The sequence below is a fragment of the Anomalospiza imberbis genome, chromosome 8 (genome assembly GCF_031753505.1).
Source record: "Anomalospiza imberbis isolate Cuckoo-Finch-1a 21T00152 chromosome 8, ASM3175350v1, whole genome shotgun sequence".
Lineage (NCBI taxonomy): Eukaryota > Metazoa > Chordata > Aves > Passeriformes > Viduidae > Anomalospiza > Anomalospiza imberbis.
The window spans coordinates 31,810,283-31,827,203 of NC_089688.1; the positions used below are offsets into that span (position 1 = coordinate 31,810,283).

Consider the following 16,921-nt stretch of genomic DNA (forward strand, 5'->3'; position numbering starts at 1 on the left):
TCTGGCATCTGGGCTTTGATTTCCCTGCTTTTAAAGGAGGGGAAGCAATCAGTTTCCTCCTCCACATGGTATTTGGAGACAACGAACTGCAAAGTGCTGAACCCGAGCAGTAAAACCATTCCCGTAACCTAATGACAGCTCCAGAGAAGTAGCAGAATATATCCATTTCCCCCATCTCTTTAAGCAGAGCTAATAAAGAGAAAAGAAAGCCCCTGCCCTGGCTGAGAGCAAGAGGCAGCACCGCAAGTGATGCGCTGAAATGAAGGGAACACGCTGGAGTGCAGGAATTCGGTTACAAGGCTTGTTTGCAAATTAATGGCTAAATCAATTAAATGCAAGCATGGGATTTCTCTTGAGGAAAGTCTAGTCACGGTCGCAGGGAGAAGGGGAGGGGTTGTGGAGCAGGGATGACATAATCACGTTTGCGAATCACCAGCAGTGTGCATGCTTTAATCCATTAATGGGGTTTTTATCTGTGATCATAAAAAGCAGGTTACATTCAGCCTGGAAGGGAGCGAGGGTTGGAGGAGAGGGGAGGGGAGAGAAAGACAGAGAGGGAGAGAGAGGCAGAAAGCAAGGGAGAAAGAGAGCACAATTCACTCAGTGGATTGCTTGCAAGCTTGGGGCTGATAATTGGGGATCTCAGGAGAGCAGCTTCTCAGTATAACACGCTCTCCTCAAAATGGACCGACGGCAGACAGTGGTTCAGTCCTGCTGATATTTTTTTAATCCCTCCTTGCAGTTTGATGGGCATTCCCAGTGCTTTTGTGCACGTCTCGGGAAGCGTTGACGTGGAAAGGAGCAGCGAGGAGGGGGAGGTTGGAGGAGAAAACTGCAGCTCCTCTAAAAATACGGAGGGCATGCACGGGAGCGAGCAGGCTGGGGAGGAGGGCGAGGCGCGGGCACCTCGCACCATGGTCCCCCGGTGCTGGCGCGGCGCAGTTTCGGAGATGTCCCTGCTGTGACTGGACGCACCATGAGCATCTGGGAGCTGCTCCTGGCTTTCGTGGTGGTGGTGCTGATGCTCGTGGCCCTGCTGGCCAACGTGCTGGTGCTGATGTGCTTCCTGTACAGCGCCGACATCCGCAAGCAGGTCCCGGGATTGTTCATCCTCAACCTCACCTTCTGCAACCTGTTGATGGCCGTCTCGAGCATGCCCCTGACCTTGGCTGGGATCATTTACAAAAGTCAGCCGGGAGGAGATCAGGTCTGCCACGTTGTGGGCTTCCTGGAGACTTTCCTCACCACCAACTCCATGCTGAGCATGGCAGCTTTGAGCATTGACAGGTGGATTGCTGTGGTCTTCCCTCTAAGTTATCACTCCAAAATGAGGTACCGAGACGCCGCTCTCATTCTGAGCTACACGTGGTTGCACTCGGCGTCGTTCCCCATAGTGGCAGCTTCTCTCTCCTGGCTGGGTTTCCATCACCTCTACGCCTCCTGCACGCTCTACAACAAGAGACCAGAGGATAGGACACAGTTTGTGATTTTCACTGGGGTCTTTCACGCCCTCAGCTTCCTCCTCTCCCTGGTAGTGCTGTGTTTCACATATCTCAAAGTGCTGAAGGTGGCACGGTTCCACTGTAAGCGCATCGACGTGATCACTATGCAGACCCTGGTGCTGCTTGTGGACATCCATCCCAGGTAAGCTTCCCTGAGTTCAGCAACTGGTCGTGGCAGAAGAAGTGAGGAGGGGGCTTAGTGTTGTGGTAAATAGAGACCAATCTGTCTCACAGCAGGGGATGGGGAGGGGGAGGAAACAAACATCCTCTCAGCCAGTTTCTGTTCTGCACGGTTCTTTTCACTTGTGTTTAATTCTCTGATTGCTGAACTCATTTTTTGTTAGGCTTAAGGACTTGTTTTGAGAGGGAGAGCAAATGAACAGGCAATTTTAGCTAAGCATGCACTTCCCTTTGAGACAGGGATCAGATCACTGCCCTTTGTCTCTGAAGGTGGATTTAGTGGTCGATAGCTTTGCATATTTTGGGCACTGTCAGCCCAAGACCCGTTGCTGGATCCCTGAGAGGGAGGAGGCTGCACATGTCCCTTGGAGTTTGGAAGGGAAGCTGAGCGCTGCCTGCTGCTCCTTTTCCCAGCAGTTTCCCCATTGCTGTGCTCTCTGAAACTTTATCATTCCTGAAGGCAGAATCCTTAAGGGAATTACATCTGCAAAATTCATGTGCTCGAATGCCTGTACTTAAACCTTAAGTGAGAGAGAATTCAGTAATGTAACAATTCAGTGTTAATGTAACAAACATGGGATGTATAAAGCTCATTTCAAATGGCAGATTTTAGGCAAGTCCCATGTGCCTCGAGACAAGAGGAGAAAAGTCCCCAGGGACTGGCAGGATTGTGGGCTGGAAGGCAAGAACCAAACAGGGAGAGGAATGTGTGCAGAAGTCACACCAGGAATTATGCGTAAGCCCTAAATCTTGCATGAATAATCGATGTATGGGTCTGGAAGGGATGCAGGCTCGGTGTGCGGTACCGGGAGGAAATCTGCCTGGAAGAGAGGAGAGCAGAGAGCAGAGGGAGAGGGCAGTCCTATACCACACATCCCATCTGACCATCCCTGCTCCCTTTTGCTCCACCAGCCTCTCCATCTGCAGGCAGCCAGGAGCAGAGCTGCAGGGCTCAGAGCACATGTGGCTGTCCTCAAACACAGGTCATGGTTTGGGGATGCCTGAGGCTAAGACAAATAAGTCTGGAAGGATCAGGGCAGGGCAGCACATTTTAGAGGGACAGAAACATTTGCTCAGAGAGAGAGAATTCTCCTGTTAAGCTGTTTGAGCTGTCTCTTGACCAAGAATGCAGAGCAGAACTTTGGGCAAGTCTTGTTGCCGTTCTTGAGAAATACAGGGATAAATCTTCCCTTATTTACTAAGTCACACTGAGTTAAAAAACACGCTCCTGCCCTAGGTGCTGTCTGCTTGATGAACTGTGCCTCGACTGCCTTAGTTCCTGCAGCATGAGGAGATGTGCTGGTTACTCCCTGGAAAGTGTCATAAACCCACCAGTGCTGTTTGAAACACCATTCGTTTTGCCTAATGCTAAAAGTATGCCTGGACTGCACAGCAAAGTTTAGTAAAAGGGCAAAAATCTCAGTCTTGCTTCTCCTCCCCTGCATTTTTTAGGGTTGAGGTTGATTTGAGGGTGTTTGTGCATTTTGTGATCCTCTCACGGCGGGGTGGATTCAGTGGGGCTGTGGGAATGATGCCTCGTCTCTTCAGGGGAGACAGAGCTGTGCAGGCACTTTGCTGTGAGCAACCTGCACCTCTGCCTTTACCTCTGGCACGAAATTATTCTTAGAGAGAGGTGCCTCTCTCTAAGAAAGGAGTTTTAGTTTCTTTTCTACCAGGCAGAACTGGTGGCTGATTTGACCCCTGGAGGGGCTGCTTTAACCAGTGACAGTTCCTGCTGCTGAAAGGGGCAGATCTCAGGTCACCAACCCTCCTGTGAGAGCTGCACAGGGGCTGCAGCTCTGCTGGCAGAGTCAGAGATGCTCAGAAGTGTCTGATATAACAAAGGCATCATTTGCATTATGTAACAGGCAAGTTCTGTGTGCACTGTGGTACCTGACAGCACAGCTGAGGATGCTGGCAGAGTCCAAATGGGAGAACAGAGTTTGCAATCCCACTTTAGACTACACCGACTCCTCTGGCTCTTTGCAGAGGAATCCCAGTTTCAATGCTGGGAAATGTGTACAGACAATTTTCTGCTTCCCATGACTCAGAATCCATCCGCAGGGGGGTCTGGTGACAGGAGTTGTGGCAGATGGCTTTATTACCTGTGACTTAGAAAGACACGAGTGATCTCCTGAAGATCATTCAGGATGAGCACAAAGGAAACCTCCAAATACCCTGCAAATATGTGTGAGTGTTTAGGGCACGGGGCATTTCAAGTTAGCTGAGGCTTTTTTAGCGGATCCTGCTTTTTCTTTGTTCTTAAGACCAAAATATCTTGAGTATTGTGGGAGATTTGGGCAAAATGTCACTTAAGTGCTTGACCCATGTATTTCTTAATTCAAATTATCTGTACTATCTTTATGGTGTATACAGCTCCACACATCTTAAGGTCCAATATCCCATAAACTTTGTTTAAAATACCAAACCTTCAAAGGGATATAGCTCAGATTTCCCAGGATATTAAAACCTTTAAATGAAAGCTTAGCCAATAATCCTGTTCTATTACTGATGTCACTGCTAGAACTCACACGTGTCTTATCTTAGTGCATGAAAGCGTGTGCAAAACCAAAATATTCATCTGTGTACATGGTCTACATGAAGGAGGGAGATAAAATACCTTCCTCTGTGATGTGGTATTTATTGGATACATCTGGAAGGGCTGAACAAAAGAAATGGGTTTAAGTCTACCAGGACTGTCATGGGTGAGCTCCAGGAGTGAGAGACAGCTTTGCATGTGCCAGAAAGGAAAAGATGTAACTGGGGAAACAGAGACAAAAATTACACCACCCTCTCCTCCCTAACAGCACCTTAATTTAACCTGTTTTGGAGATTCACTTTCCTGTATTGCCATGGGCTTGGGATATTCTGAATTTAAGAACACAGATCTTAAACAAAGCTCATGAAACTATCAGATCATTTTTCTGCACATAAAAATACTCCAAGTTCCTCAGCTCTTGCAGAATTGAAAGCACACAAGGTTCCCTTGAAAAGGTGGATTTTTTTTTCCTTCTCAACTGTCATTTCTAGCTGCAAATAATCCACACATAGAACATGTAACACCTTTAAATGTGTCATGTTCTTTAAGACAAATACAATTTGTTAGAAGAACAAACTTTTCCTCCAGTATTTATTTCATCATGTCGTGATAGCTGCTCTGGGCCTGGCAATGTAAGACCAAATTTAGAATGGAGCAGAAGAAGCACTTTTTCTTTAACACAACCAAAGAAACTCATTGCCACAGAGATCACTGAAACACAGTGAGATCCTCAGGACACAACATGTGCTTGGGTGTTGATAAAACATTTACAGATGAAGTAAATAATGTAAGGGTATGGCCATGAGCCTAAGAGCTGTGACAGTGTGGAGTCTGAGAGTGAGTCATCAATAAAAAATTCACAACAAAAATGGAAAGACCAATGCCAAACAGTTGGGTTAAAAAAAAAAGTATATATATATATATATATATATATATATATATATACATATAGATATACATATATAAGTGCAGGACATGGGCCAGCCCATTCAGTTTGCCTGAGAAGTGACTGTGTCACTGTGGGATCTGTGCAAGGAGTCAGCAACTCTGCCATGTGCACAGAGAGGGGTTCAGGATGCCAGTCTGGCTTTGCTGTGCCCTTTCCAAAGGGATTTATTGAGGTACAGGCAGTCCTGGCACTGTGGGAGACACCAGTGCTGCCCAATCCACCTGCCTGGAGTAGACAGGAGCTCGGTCCACTTCCCTCAGCAACCATAGGGAGCACAGGAGTCCCTCAAACAGGCAGAGGAGGAGGATGAGCTTTCACATTAATCACTGCTTTCACAAGCCAGTGTGCTGATTTCAGGGATTTTTGCACTGAAAGCAAGGCCTCAGCCCTACTGGCACCCCGAGGGGATCCAGAGCTCTCTGGTGGCCTGCTGAGACCACCAACAGAAAACTCAAAGGAAAAACTCCTGTCCTAAAATACCATCGATAGGAAAGAAACCAAGGCGTGACTAATTTGCAATTGTTTAGTTAGAAACAGAGCTGGATTGAGGTGAGGAATGAGGGTATCCCAGACTGTGGATTTATGAAACAGTTCCAGCTTTGGGGAGCATTCAGCCCTGCAGATCTGATGGGATGTTTATGGCCACACAGCTCTGGGACACAGTGAGAGCTCCCATGTTGGGCTGGAGGTTCAGAGTGTTCTTTTCCCCATTATGATTTTGTTGTTTTGTTGGGTATCTTGCTGGGATGTTTCTCCTCTCCAAGGCAGTGGTGTTGGGATTGCTTTTTCTAGGGAAGAAGCATGTTGCCTATCCCACTCTGGATATATGGGGATTTTTGAAGGAATTTTGAATGACTTAGAGACAGGCCCTCTGAATTGCTTTTGATGATGAGGTTTATTTTCTTATCTTCTACATAGGAAGGGCGAGTTCAGCTCACATCTTCACTGCATGGTTCAGAAGGTCACAAGACCCTTAGTTACAAGACATTTTAAGGAGTTGTTGACCAATTAAACACTGCTAACAAGGATATTTATATTTTTGACCCAATCCTTACATATTTCATCTTATGGCCCCATGCTACAGTGTGAGCTTTCTTAGCCAATCATGTTATGACACACAAAGCCACAGTACTGCATTCTAAACGCCTTGTTTACCTCTGTAACTATGGGGTTTTTTTATATCTTAAACTCTAAAGCTCGAAACTTTCCTCTTTTTAACATGTCTCTGCTTTAAACTATAAATCCACATCCTCACTATTAGCATCTAAGTTTGGAAGCTGTTTCCAAGGTCTCAGATCAAATCCTGTGTTTAATTCTAAGCTTTGGCTTACAGGCTGAAAGTTCTGAGAATTCCTTGCATTTTGGATTCCAACAGGATATCTTCCAAATCTTTGAGTATCTTGCCTGCAAATACAGCTTACAGTAGTTCAAGAAGGAGCTGCAAACGGAACTCAAGGATGAATTCCACTGTTTTTTCTATAGATCAATTGATATAATGGGGCTGTGTGTACACAAACATACAACCAAGTATTTGTCAGGAGCTTTGTGGAGGGTAAGACGAAGAGAGAATGCATTAATATTTGGTTTTGTCCCATTTAAACGCAGTGCACCTGCTATTGGTTCACACAATTAAAACAGATTTTTCTCCATCATTCCATGGTGAATCCATTGGGAATTGTTACCTGGTGTTATTTGTGACTGATGTTCTGCTTCGTGTTGAATGTCACGCAGCGTGCGAGAGCGTTGTCTGGAGGAGCAGAGGAGACGGAGGCAGCGGGCGACGAAGAAAATAAGTACCTTCATTGGTACCTTCATACTTTGCTTTGCACCTTATGTAATCACAAGGTAAGTGTGAACCTACATCCTGGAAAAGGCTGCTGAGATGCACTCCTGGCTCAGGGAAGTAGGGCACTCGGAGCCAGAACAGGATTGCAGTCTCCTGGGGAAATCTGACGCGCCGTTTCCACTCCTGCAACGGAGGTTGCATGTACTGAGCTAACAGATGGTGTAAAATGTCCCAGTGCTTCTCCTCTCAGTCCTGATGCAGGCTGAGGGTCAGATTCTGCTCACTCAGCCCAGTCAATGTGCTGCTTGCATGGGAGGGATTTAGGAAGTCAGTCCATAAGGTTTTGCAGATGATGCCTCAGGTTTTGGCTTTTCTATTTTTCAGATTCTGTGCTGCTTTAGTTTGTGGGTCTGGGCTTCATATCAGGGGATGCTGAGCTCTCTGCACAGAGCAGGGAGACAAAACAATTCCTTCTCCAGCTGGGCACCAAGGACAAATGATCCAAATCTCAGCCCCAAGAGCACAAACAACGTGGGCTGGAGAGAGAAAAACAAGCAGGATGGGACTGCATGGGCTAAAGCTGGAATGGGACAATGAACTCCACTGTGCAAATGGAGCAGAACTTATAAAATTTCTGGAGACCCTGTGACTGGTTGTGCATTTTGGGACCATTTTGGTTCATCTTGGGTGTGGCCCTGGCTGGGCTTTTGTGCTGCCCAAGGTGGAACCATGGAGGCCTTTTAATAAATCCCTGCTTTATTCTTTATTTCTATTCCTTAACTCTGTCCAGCCTCTGTTCTAGGGCAGCCTTCACAAGGCATCACAGACATTTTTTTGTTGTCACCTATTGCTCTGATTGACTTCCCAGTCCAGGGGTTGATCTCCAAGGAAACTCTCGCCTGAATAGCTCAGACTAATAAAATTTGGTCAACAAGATTCAGCTGAAGTGAGAACATGGTCCACAGTCTTAGACAGTTTTGTCTGATTGGGTAGGGTTTATTAGTCATAAATATCAAATATCAAAGCTGTGCTGGCTCATAATTGAAAAATCTTCTCGTGATTTATGGTAGATATCCACCATCTTACCTTTGGAAATGGCTTCTGTGGGAAACACTAAATTACTCCTGTGAAATAAAAAGTGTTAGAAAGCGAGTTCTTCCTGAAAAAAGTTATCTGGCTTTTAAAGGAAATTTACAGCTTGCATTCCTTATTATAAGATTTTGGAAAAACTGAGATGCTGCTATGCACAACAGAGAAAGAAAAAAAATTAAGGAATAATAAAGAAATAAGAATAATAATAATAAATAAATATATAAATAATAATAAGAAATAAATATAAATATATATATAGATATAAATATAAATAAATATATTTATAAATATATATAAATATATATTGGTATAAATATAAATATAAATAAATATATTTATATATAAATAATAAGAAGAAATAAAATTAAGGAAAATAAGAATCTTCTATTCCAATAATATTAAGTAGAAATTAGTGGGGCTGACCTCATTCAAACTCAGATCCACCTTGAAAAAAATAATTGAAGAATCTGGGTTAAGAGTCAATATAATTGAACATTTGGCCAACCTTGAGCTTTTCCAATTCAGTGTAATACCCTGAGTCCCCAGAATTAGAAAATTAAAGTAATTTACTAGAATTACCTTCACTTTCACTTTGTGGCCACAAGACACCACTGCAAGCCATGCACTTAAATGGTATGAAAGGACTTGTAATTAAGGGCATTTAGCCTTAATTCTCAAGCTGTAAGATATTAAAGTACTTGTCGTTTTGCAAATGGTTAATTTTCATTTCATGTTAGGTCTCTGAACTTACTGAAAATCCTCCCAGTCACAGAATAGCTGGCAGCTCATCCTGAGTGACACTGAGTGCTCTAACCAGAGCTGTCAGGAGTATTTCTGTGCTCCTGCAAAGGCATCTCAGCACTCAGGCACCACCTCCCCACCTCCTCTTCACTCCATGGCATCCCAATTTGTGTCCCAGTAGCCTTAAAAAACAGAAGAGGGAGTAGAAAAATCCTGAGCCTCCTCCCTTTAGTCTGTACAAGGATCACTTCAATGTTCTCCTGCTGAGGAACAGCTTCTCCACAGAGGGTGATGGTGAGGAGGGGGAAAATGCAGGGTCCTGGATGCATGAGGACATTTTGGGGTAGGGTGGGAGCTGGTCAGACATGTCAGGAGGGGTGAAGTCTCCCACATTCCTGGCCTTTTCAATTCTGACGTGTAAAAAGATCACTGCATATCATTGACACTGCTAGAAATGAAGGGGTGGGACTATTTTCAGGCTAAGAACGATTTATTGCTCAGATAAACAAGGCCCTGAGATTTTAGAGGAGCGAGCATTCGGCCACAGCTCAAGAGCAGTCACAAGTTCTTTGTTACAAGGCAATACAGAACTTTCTAACCCAATGGACAGTTGCCACAGGGTTTATTTTGCTTTTCTAACCCATCACCTTTACTCACTTCTGCTGCACTGAGAATACTTTTGTCCAATGGGTTCTAACTCACAGGCACACATCTGCTTCTGTTGTAACTTCTGAACTCTCAGCTTGTTCCATACAACCCCACCCTTACATTATAAACCCTCCACCATCTTACCCGTGCAGTTTCTCACTTGCTTAAGGCATATTCTTACTTAGAACTACAGAAACACAAGTTTTTGATTTTTCTGCTCCATAGCTGTTTTTTGTATTTTCACATCAATCCAAGCTTCTTCCAAGGCTGCAGATCAAACCCTTCAGTGTCTGTGGGAGTTTCTGGTTTTCCAGTTCCCACAACTGCACAGCAGGCTCAAAGGGAATTCCCTCCCTGAGAGCCCTTGCTGGATATGTGCAGGATTGGGTGTTCCAGGACACTCATCCCTACCTGCCCTGAGCCTCACACACAGGGCTGAGCAACCAGACACCAAGGGGATTGGGAGAATTGGATTTTAATTGTGAAAGCAAGTGTGTAATTGTGTGTAATTTCTGGACTACATCCAGTGCTTTGCATGCTCAAGAGAAACACGATCAATCACAGTGTGAGCCGTGGACAGAAGTCAGGAGAGGGAGTGCCATGCTCAGCCTCTCCTAATCAGCAATATATTTCAATTAAACATGCTTTTAAGTACTCCCTGAACTGGGGGCTGACAGCAGCAAATCACAAGGTTTCACTATAACACCTTCCTGTTTCCACACTAAAAATATTCCATGAACGAGTGAAGGAGTTGTGCTCACAACCCCAGACAGATAAATGCTTCTCTGGGTAAACCAGAGGTCACAATGAGTTAAAAATCAGATTAGGCACTTCATTTATCAAGAAAACACCCTTCTAATTAGTTCAGCAGATGACCTTAAGTAGTGTATTAGAATCTGATTGTCTTTGATCCAGGGTTTCCACTTTACCAGCAGGACAGGTGTAATCCCCCCATTATATATTTCTAGGCATAGCTTGTTTCTTGTTTTGTAAAATAGTCTGCTGGTACACATTTCTTCCTTTGCTATATTTATCATTATGCAATTAAATATACTTGTTCCAAACCTCTTTTCTCCAAGGAACTTTTTCATAAGAAAAATGAAGGTAAGTCATACAAGTTTCTAAAATTCATTTCCAACTCCAGGTATTTCATACTGAAATACAGAACTCTGTTCATGTAAGTTAATAAATGCTGTCAATGTGTGAGGAAATTGGCCTTAAATTAAAAATCCTGAAGCAATAGCAGGCAGAAGTTCATAATCCCAAACCCTCAGGTTACAGAGGAGAATGATGGAACAGGCAGAAGATTATTAAAATTCTGTTGTATCATCTCTGGGGGATAGGGGGTAAGCAAACCCTGGTTTTGAACTGTTGTTTGCCCTCTGCATATGCAGGTCCTGCTTGGGCACGCAAGAAGCAGAATTCTTCTGCCATTTGTGCTCTTCAGCATCCCAGCTGAGTGGGCACAAGTTCAGTAAAATATTTTAGTGTAGTGATTAACTGCACATGTAAATAAAGGATTTCCAGTGTGCATTATGTGTGTAGAGATCAAGGTCACACTCTTCAACATGGCATTCTTGTTTGTTTACTGAAGGGGAAATAAAATAATTGGATAGCCATGTGAAATGATACACTCTACAGGGTTGTAAGTTTCTGAAATATGATCAAAATATCACAGAAAAAGAGCTTACAGCTTTGAAATAAGAAGGGTTTGAAGACCAGACAGTAGAAGAGAGGCTTATGAAAGCAAGACAAGGAATTATGTAGTTGATATTGTAAAATTTAATTTACAGGTAGTACTGAAATATTAATGTTCCTTCACTGAAAATATCTTCTTTTAGGCTGAAACATTTCATGAAAATGGAAGCTGTGCATATAATTTCCCTCACAAATGAAAAACAAAACCTTTCAAAGGCAATAAATTCTGTGATGTGCCTTGAAAGGCTGACATTTATTTGTTTGTACATGAAATGGAGATGCATAGCTCAGGGTTTGGCTACATTTCTGTGTTTGCTGCTCGATAACAGCAAATATAATTTACTATAAAAAATAATACATGAGAATTGAAAAATGTGTAAATGTCAAGGAAGCTTACAGAATGCAAGGAAAATATTTAAGATCTTGTTAATAAAAGTGTAGGCTTTTCATTTGATCAGTCAATGAGGGTAAAATTAGCAAGTCTAGGCTTGCAACCCTGAAGTGTCTGCTTGATGTGCTTTAAATGGAGATTGTTAATGTCTCATAGAACTGACTGACAGAGCCTCAGACACAAATTTGTCATATTTTGGTTATTCAAGGCATCCACTGAATTTAATTAAATGTAATGAAATTCACATCTGTAAAGCACTCAGTAAAAATAAATCATCCAAATGAGATTCAACGTGGTGAAATTCAAAACGTGAAGTAGGCATTGAATAAATGAAGTGGAGAACAACAAGGATGGCTCATGGTAGATTACAAAGCAAATATGACTCAGTAGATGATTAATTTCCAAATTGTCAATTCTCATTTTAGAACACGTTAACGTGGATGTCATAAGTTGCATTTTATTAAAGAAGAGAGAATACACCAGATGAGACCACCTGGAAACTCGAGCAGATGAAAATTATGTCTCAGTTCTCATCTCTGTAGGAAATATAAAGACCATGAATTACAAGGAGAGGTTGAAAGAATATTCATTTAGTTGAGATGAGAGAGAAAAGGGACTGATGAAGGTTCTTTGGGGCCTCAGAGCTGCTGAGCCAAGCAGCACCAGTGGAGCGGCACAAACAATTCCCAAGTATTTTCATATGACATTCCCTGGTCACCTGAAATGCCCCTCACATGGACTGGACTGTGACATCTGCCAGCATTATTTTAAATAATACATTGTATTGAAAGGATGTGAAATGGAATGACTGAGGAAAAAAAATCCTCATCTCTAAACTGCTTGAAGTACCAGCCTCATTGTCATTGCTGCTGCAGGAGCCACCCTTCAGAATGTTCTTTGGAGGTGCTGCTTTGTCTGGAGACACTTGAGCAACTGAAGTATTTCCCAGGCCGATTTAAGAACACCTGCTGCTGCAGACAGGTCCAGCAAAGACCTGACCTGCCATGTGGGGCTCTGTATCAGCGCACGTGGCTGTTTGACCTCCATAAAAATCAATAGTTTCTAACAGCTGTAGAGCCATATTGAACAGAGCTGCCCTTTGATGCTGCTCAAAGGCGTGGGGAGTTATCAATATTTCCCTGTCAAAAATGCTCTCCCTCAGTACACAGTGAACTATCTGGGCTAGTGTAGGTATGAGCAGTATATGAAGCTCTTTCCTCTCCCCCTCCCCTAATGATTTAAAACTTTTGTGTTGCTAAATTTGTTGCAAATGTGAATCCTTGCCCTTTGAAGTGGCCAGTTTTTAAATTCAAGGTACGATACGCCATCTCTCAGCGATGAATTTTCCGTGTGTGCTTCTACAACTCAGACAAACTCAAAGGCATTGAACTCTCCCAAGGAGCTGGACTGGCCAAAAGAGCTGGGTAGCCCTGGTGAGGTGACTCAGGTGCTCTAGAGGGGACCCAGAACCATGAGTTCTGACTGAAGCTGGGTTTTTAGGTTGCTCACAGTAGAGGAATTTGATTCCCCTGAGACCAAACAATGGCACTTTGGCAAACACACCTCAAGTTTACATTTGCAGCCTTTAACATTTTTAAGAGGAGGACAATATACACATTTTCATGAGTAGGGCTTTCTTTAGTTTTGTTACAATTGCCCAGCAATAATTTGAGGGTTTGGGGTGGGTTAATGTAATTTTTAACGTTCACTCTTTCACCCTCCCTCTTTCCCCAGACTTGTTGAATTATCCTCTGTGGTCCACATCAACGCCCACTGGGGGATCATTTCCAAGTGCTTAGCTTACAGCAAAGCTGTTTCAGACCCTTTTGTGTACTCTTTGCTACGGCACCAGTACAAGAAGACGTGGAAGGACATCATAAACAAGATCCTCAAGAGACGCTCCATCAACTCCTCGGCGCTGGCGGGCGAGTCGCACAACCAGAACCTTCCGCAGCTGAACGAATGAGGAGCCTGGTATGGGACCTGGCAAGTGGTATTTGTGAAACAACAGCAACTGGCCCACCCCTAGTAGCTCTCCTCAGCTGTCCAGGTTTTGGGAGGCAGCTGTGGGCAGGGTGAAGCCCAGATCGTGTCCCTCCAGCAGCCCGGGTAACATCCAGGCTGCTCTGGACCTCCTCCCTCCGACTGGAAGAGCGCTATTGATCCGTGGACCTGCAGGCTCCACAAATACAAATCTCCCATTGATTTCCATCAGCAGCTGCATTCATAGATAAAAAAACAGTCCTCAGCAGAGGGATTCATGAAGGTAATGGGGAGCAAACCGCTGCTGGTGTAAGATTATTCTGAAAAGCTGCCCAGGGATATTTGTGCTGTGTTTGTCGTTGGCTGCAGGTAAAGCTCCTTCTGATGTAGCTGCCAGCGTGGCTTTACAAAAACCACCCCACCCTAGCGGCTTGAGAAGGTTGTTTGTAGAAAATATCTTAATGGGAAAATCTTAAAAAAAAAATCTAAATATTCATCCAGTGCCCAACGCAGTTCAGCCTTTTTCTCATATATATTTTAGGAAGAATCCCATAGAATTGAAGGAAGAGAAAAACCACTTTTGGAGTGTGCTGGATTCAACCATGTCTTCTTTAAATTTTTAAAGTTATTTACATAGAATTCCACTAATATTCTCCCCATTAAATTTCAGGGAAATACAAATGGTAGACAGGGTGGAAAGGTCAGGATGCCTCCTGCCTACCTTCCATGTATCTGAGCTCTGAATAGCTGGATTTTGCCCAGAGCTGCAGATCTGGGCCCTGTGCCCAGGAGGAAAAATAACAAATCTCTTTTTCTGAGGAGTTATTAATCATGGGGTTTTTTTCCTACTTAAAGGAAAGATGAGCCTAAATCTGAGTTTCAAGTATAATTTCCAAAGCAAGTGGAGCACAAATAATAGGCCCCCCTCTCCACCATGAAAGTGGAGCCAATAATCTGAATCCACATCTGAATGTGCAAATCTCTGGAGGTGTCAGTACAAATCTTTATAGCTCTGGATTGCAGTTCTGCATAGGAACATTATTAACATTTACCATGCACTCAGATGCCTGCCCAGATTTTAAAATAGGCTTGGTTAATTAGGCTTCATGAATGCAATGGCAGCTTCAGTAACAGCTGACACAACTGGCTGTACTGCAATCTATCCCTGCTCATATCCCAACTGTCAATGCCATTCTGAGGAAATAAGGCCTCAAGTTGTAAAAAAAGTGGGATTACTTTTTAGTTGCCACCTTCTCCCATGCAAGAAAAGGGCTTGGTATGTTGCAAAAAAAAGCCCACTGTTGAATTTTCTGGCCTCTGATTCAAAACCCAGACTGGGGACTCAGTGAGGGTCTTCACCCCAAAGTCAGTGAATGTAGGGTAATACCTCAGTTATTATCTGAAGATTATCAGCTACCATGTAAATAAAAATTTTCAGCTTAAATCTTAATTTCAATTATAAAAAATACCATAATTACAATAAAATTCACACATAATTATAGCCACAGAATTTAAGAAAGCTTTTAAAACACTGCATTCAAATGAGCCCTTAGCCAGATTAAATAGTCTACCTCATTTAATCATTTTGCTTCTTAGGCTTAACATAATTTTCTCAGGTGCAATAGATAAAAACACCCAGTTCAATACTTGTTTCTTAAGAAATTCAAGACAAATTGATGATTGGATTGTATTAGAATGCAGGATGTTAGAAAGTTGAATACTATTGAGTTTAAAAAGATAAAAAGCTCCATATTGAGCATGTTTTACTTAAATTGCACCAGGAAAGGCCACAGCTGTTGTAAACTTACACATGGAGCTGATGCCAAAGCCAATGGGAGGTTTGTATGTCAATAAGGGCAGCTCCAGAAACATTTAAACTTTCAGTTTCAAAGAGAGTAAGCTAATTTCCCAGGAGGAAAAAGCATAATCCATTTAGGATGTCTAGTAAAAGATGGAGAATACAGCACTGGACTTGTCTCATTATGCTTGTGTATCACAGTCAGTCACTGGTTGATTTATATCCCACCATGAGCAATAAATCTCTCCCCTTGTATGTGTTTAAAAATTTGTCTCTCTTTCATGGTGCCTTTCTTCCCTAATTAATCTTATAACAGAGAGTAGATATAATTTCCCCTTCCTTGCATCAGCTCTCTGTCATGTTTTGACCATCTGAAGCAAGCAGGAGTTGTAAATGCTGGTGCTTGACAAACTGCCTCAGTACACGAAATAAAAACACCACCCCAACGTTTCCTGATGACATTTTATAGGATACTCAAAATATGATACTGTGGCTTGTTAAGTGCTAGATTTTCAGCTGAATTCTTATAGGCAACTGGCAAAATTTTCTAAAATGTGTGTCTCAGTGATGAATGTAGATATGAGCAATTATCTGTCTGCTGAGTATTATATGTACTATACAACACTCTGACTGGAGTGAGTTAAAATCATGCTGGTAGATGTAATGCACAGTATTTTTGATCTCTGCTCATGAAGCAGAGCTGTTCTCTTGTCTAACACACGTGTGCAAGGGGGGGTGGGGGAATTTCCATTTGTTACTTAAATATTTTTGAAAAAGTTTGTCAAGTTTGGCTGCAGCCTGTGCCCAAAATCTGGAGCTGCATGTGCAAAATCTGGGCAGCTGCTTAGGCAATATGCAGATTTCTGTTTGTTGTATCTGTGACCCATATGTAATATCTACTCCTCGCACGCATGTTCAATTAACATTTCCTTCATATCTTGTGAATTTGGCAGGCAGAGCACTGGCAGATGATTAAGAGAATGTAGTCCACCACGTTGTTTTGTGGATTCTGTGCTTTTTCCTTTGTTCATTTTAACGGTTTTTGCACCATTTCAGAGCCCTGACTCTGAGCTGTGATCCTGGTTTCTGTTGTGCTCTTGAGCCAGTTTGAATGGGAAGATCTGGGTAATTGCAATTGGCAAAAACAATGAGAGACTGACAAGGGTTTGTTGAACAGCTATTAAGTACCAGGCCCTCTCTTGACATAAATCAAAATAATGGTGGTTTCACCTCAGGATTGGGTCCATTAGATGATTTTACCCAGGGTTTATAGATTTCTTCTCTATGTGTAGGGCCCCGTTTTTATGGTGTTTGCAAATGGAAGGATGTAAACAGGATTTAGGGAGTTCCTCTGTTGTCCAAGTGCTCACTTCCAATGTCAGGCAGCCACATAACTAATTCAGTTCTATCCCTGTTCTTACACTCAGTAGATGGCTCTAAAAACCCCTTTTCAGTAGCCCTAAATCAGACTTTTTAGAGCTTCCCTTATGTCTGAAAAAGAATCTCTTACAAACCTCGAGATTAAAGATTCGTCAGACAAATCCTTATGGAGCCTGATGACTGCTGCAGCTGTAGCCACACATATCACAGCATCCCAGACCAGCTGAGGTTGGA

The 16,921-nt window shown here is 43.0% G+C and overlaps 1 protein-coding gene across 1 annotated transcript; it reads left to right on the top strand.

Annotated features, from left to right (window-relative positions):
- The first annotated feature begins 468 nt into the window (after positions 1–468).
- On the top strand, positions 469–13,647 carry GPR26 (G protein-coupled receptor 26). The gene is made up of 3 exons (XM_068198273.1): positions 469–1,644; positions 6,902–7,015; positions 13,261–13,647. The coding sequence occupies exons 1-3, from the start codon at positions 977–979 to the stop codon at positions 13,490–13,492; spliced, it is 1,014 nt and encodes a 337-aa protein (XP_068054374.1). The 5' UTR covers positions 469–976; the 3' UTR covers positions 13,493–13,647.
- Positions 13,648–16,921: the final 3,274 nt, after the last annotated feature.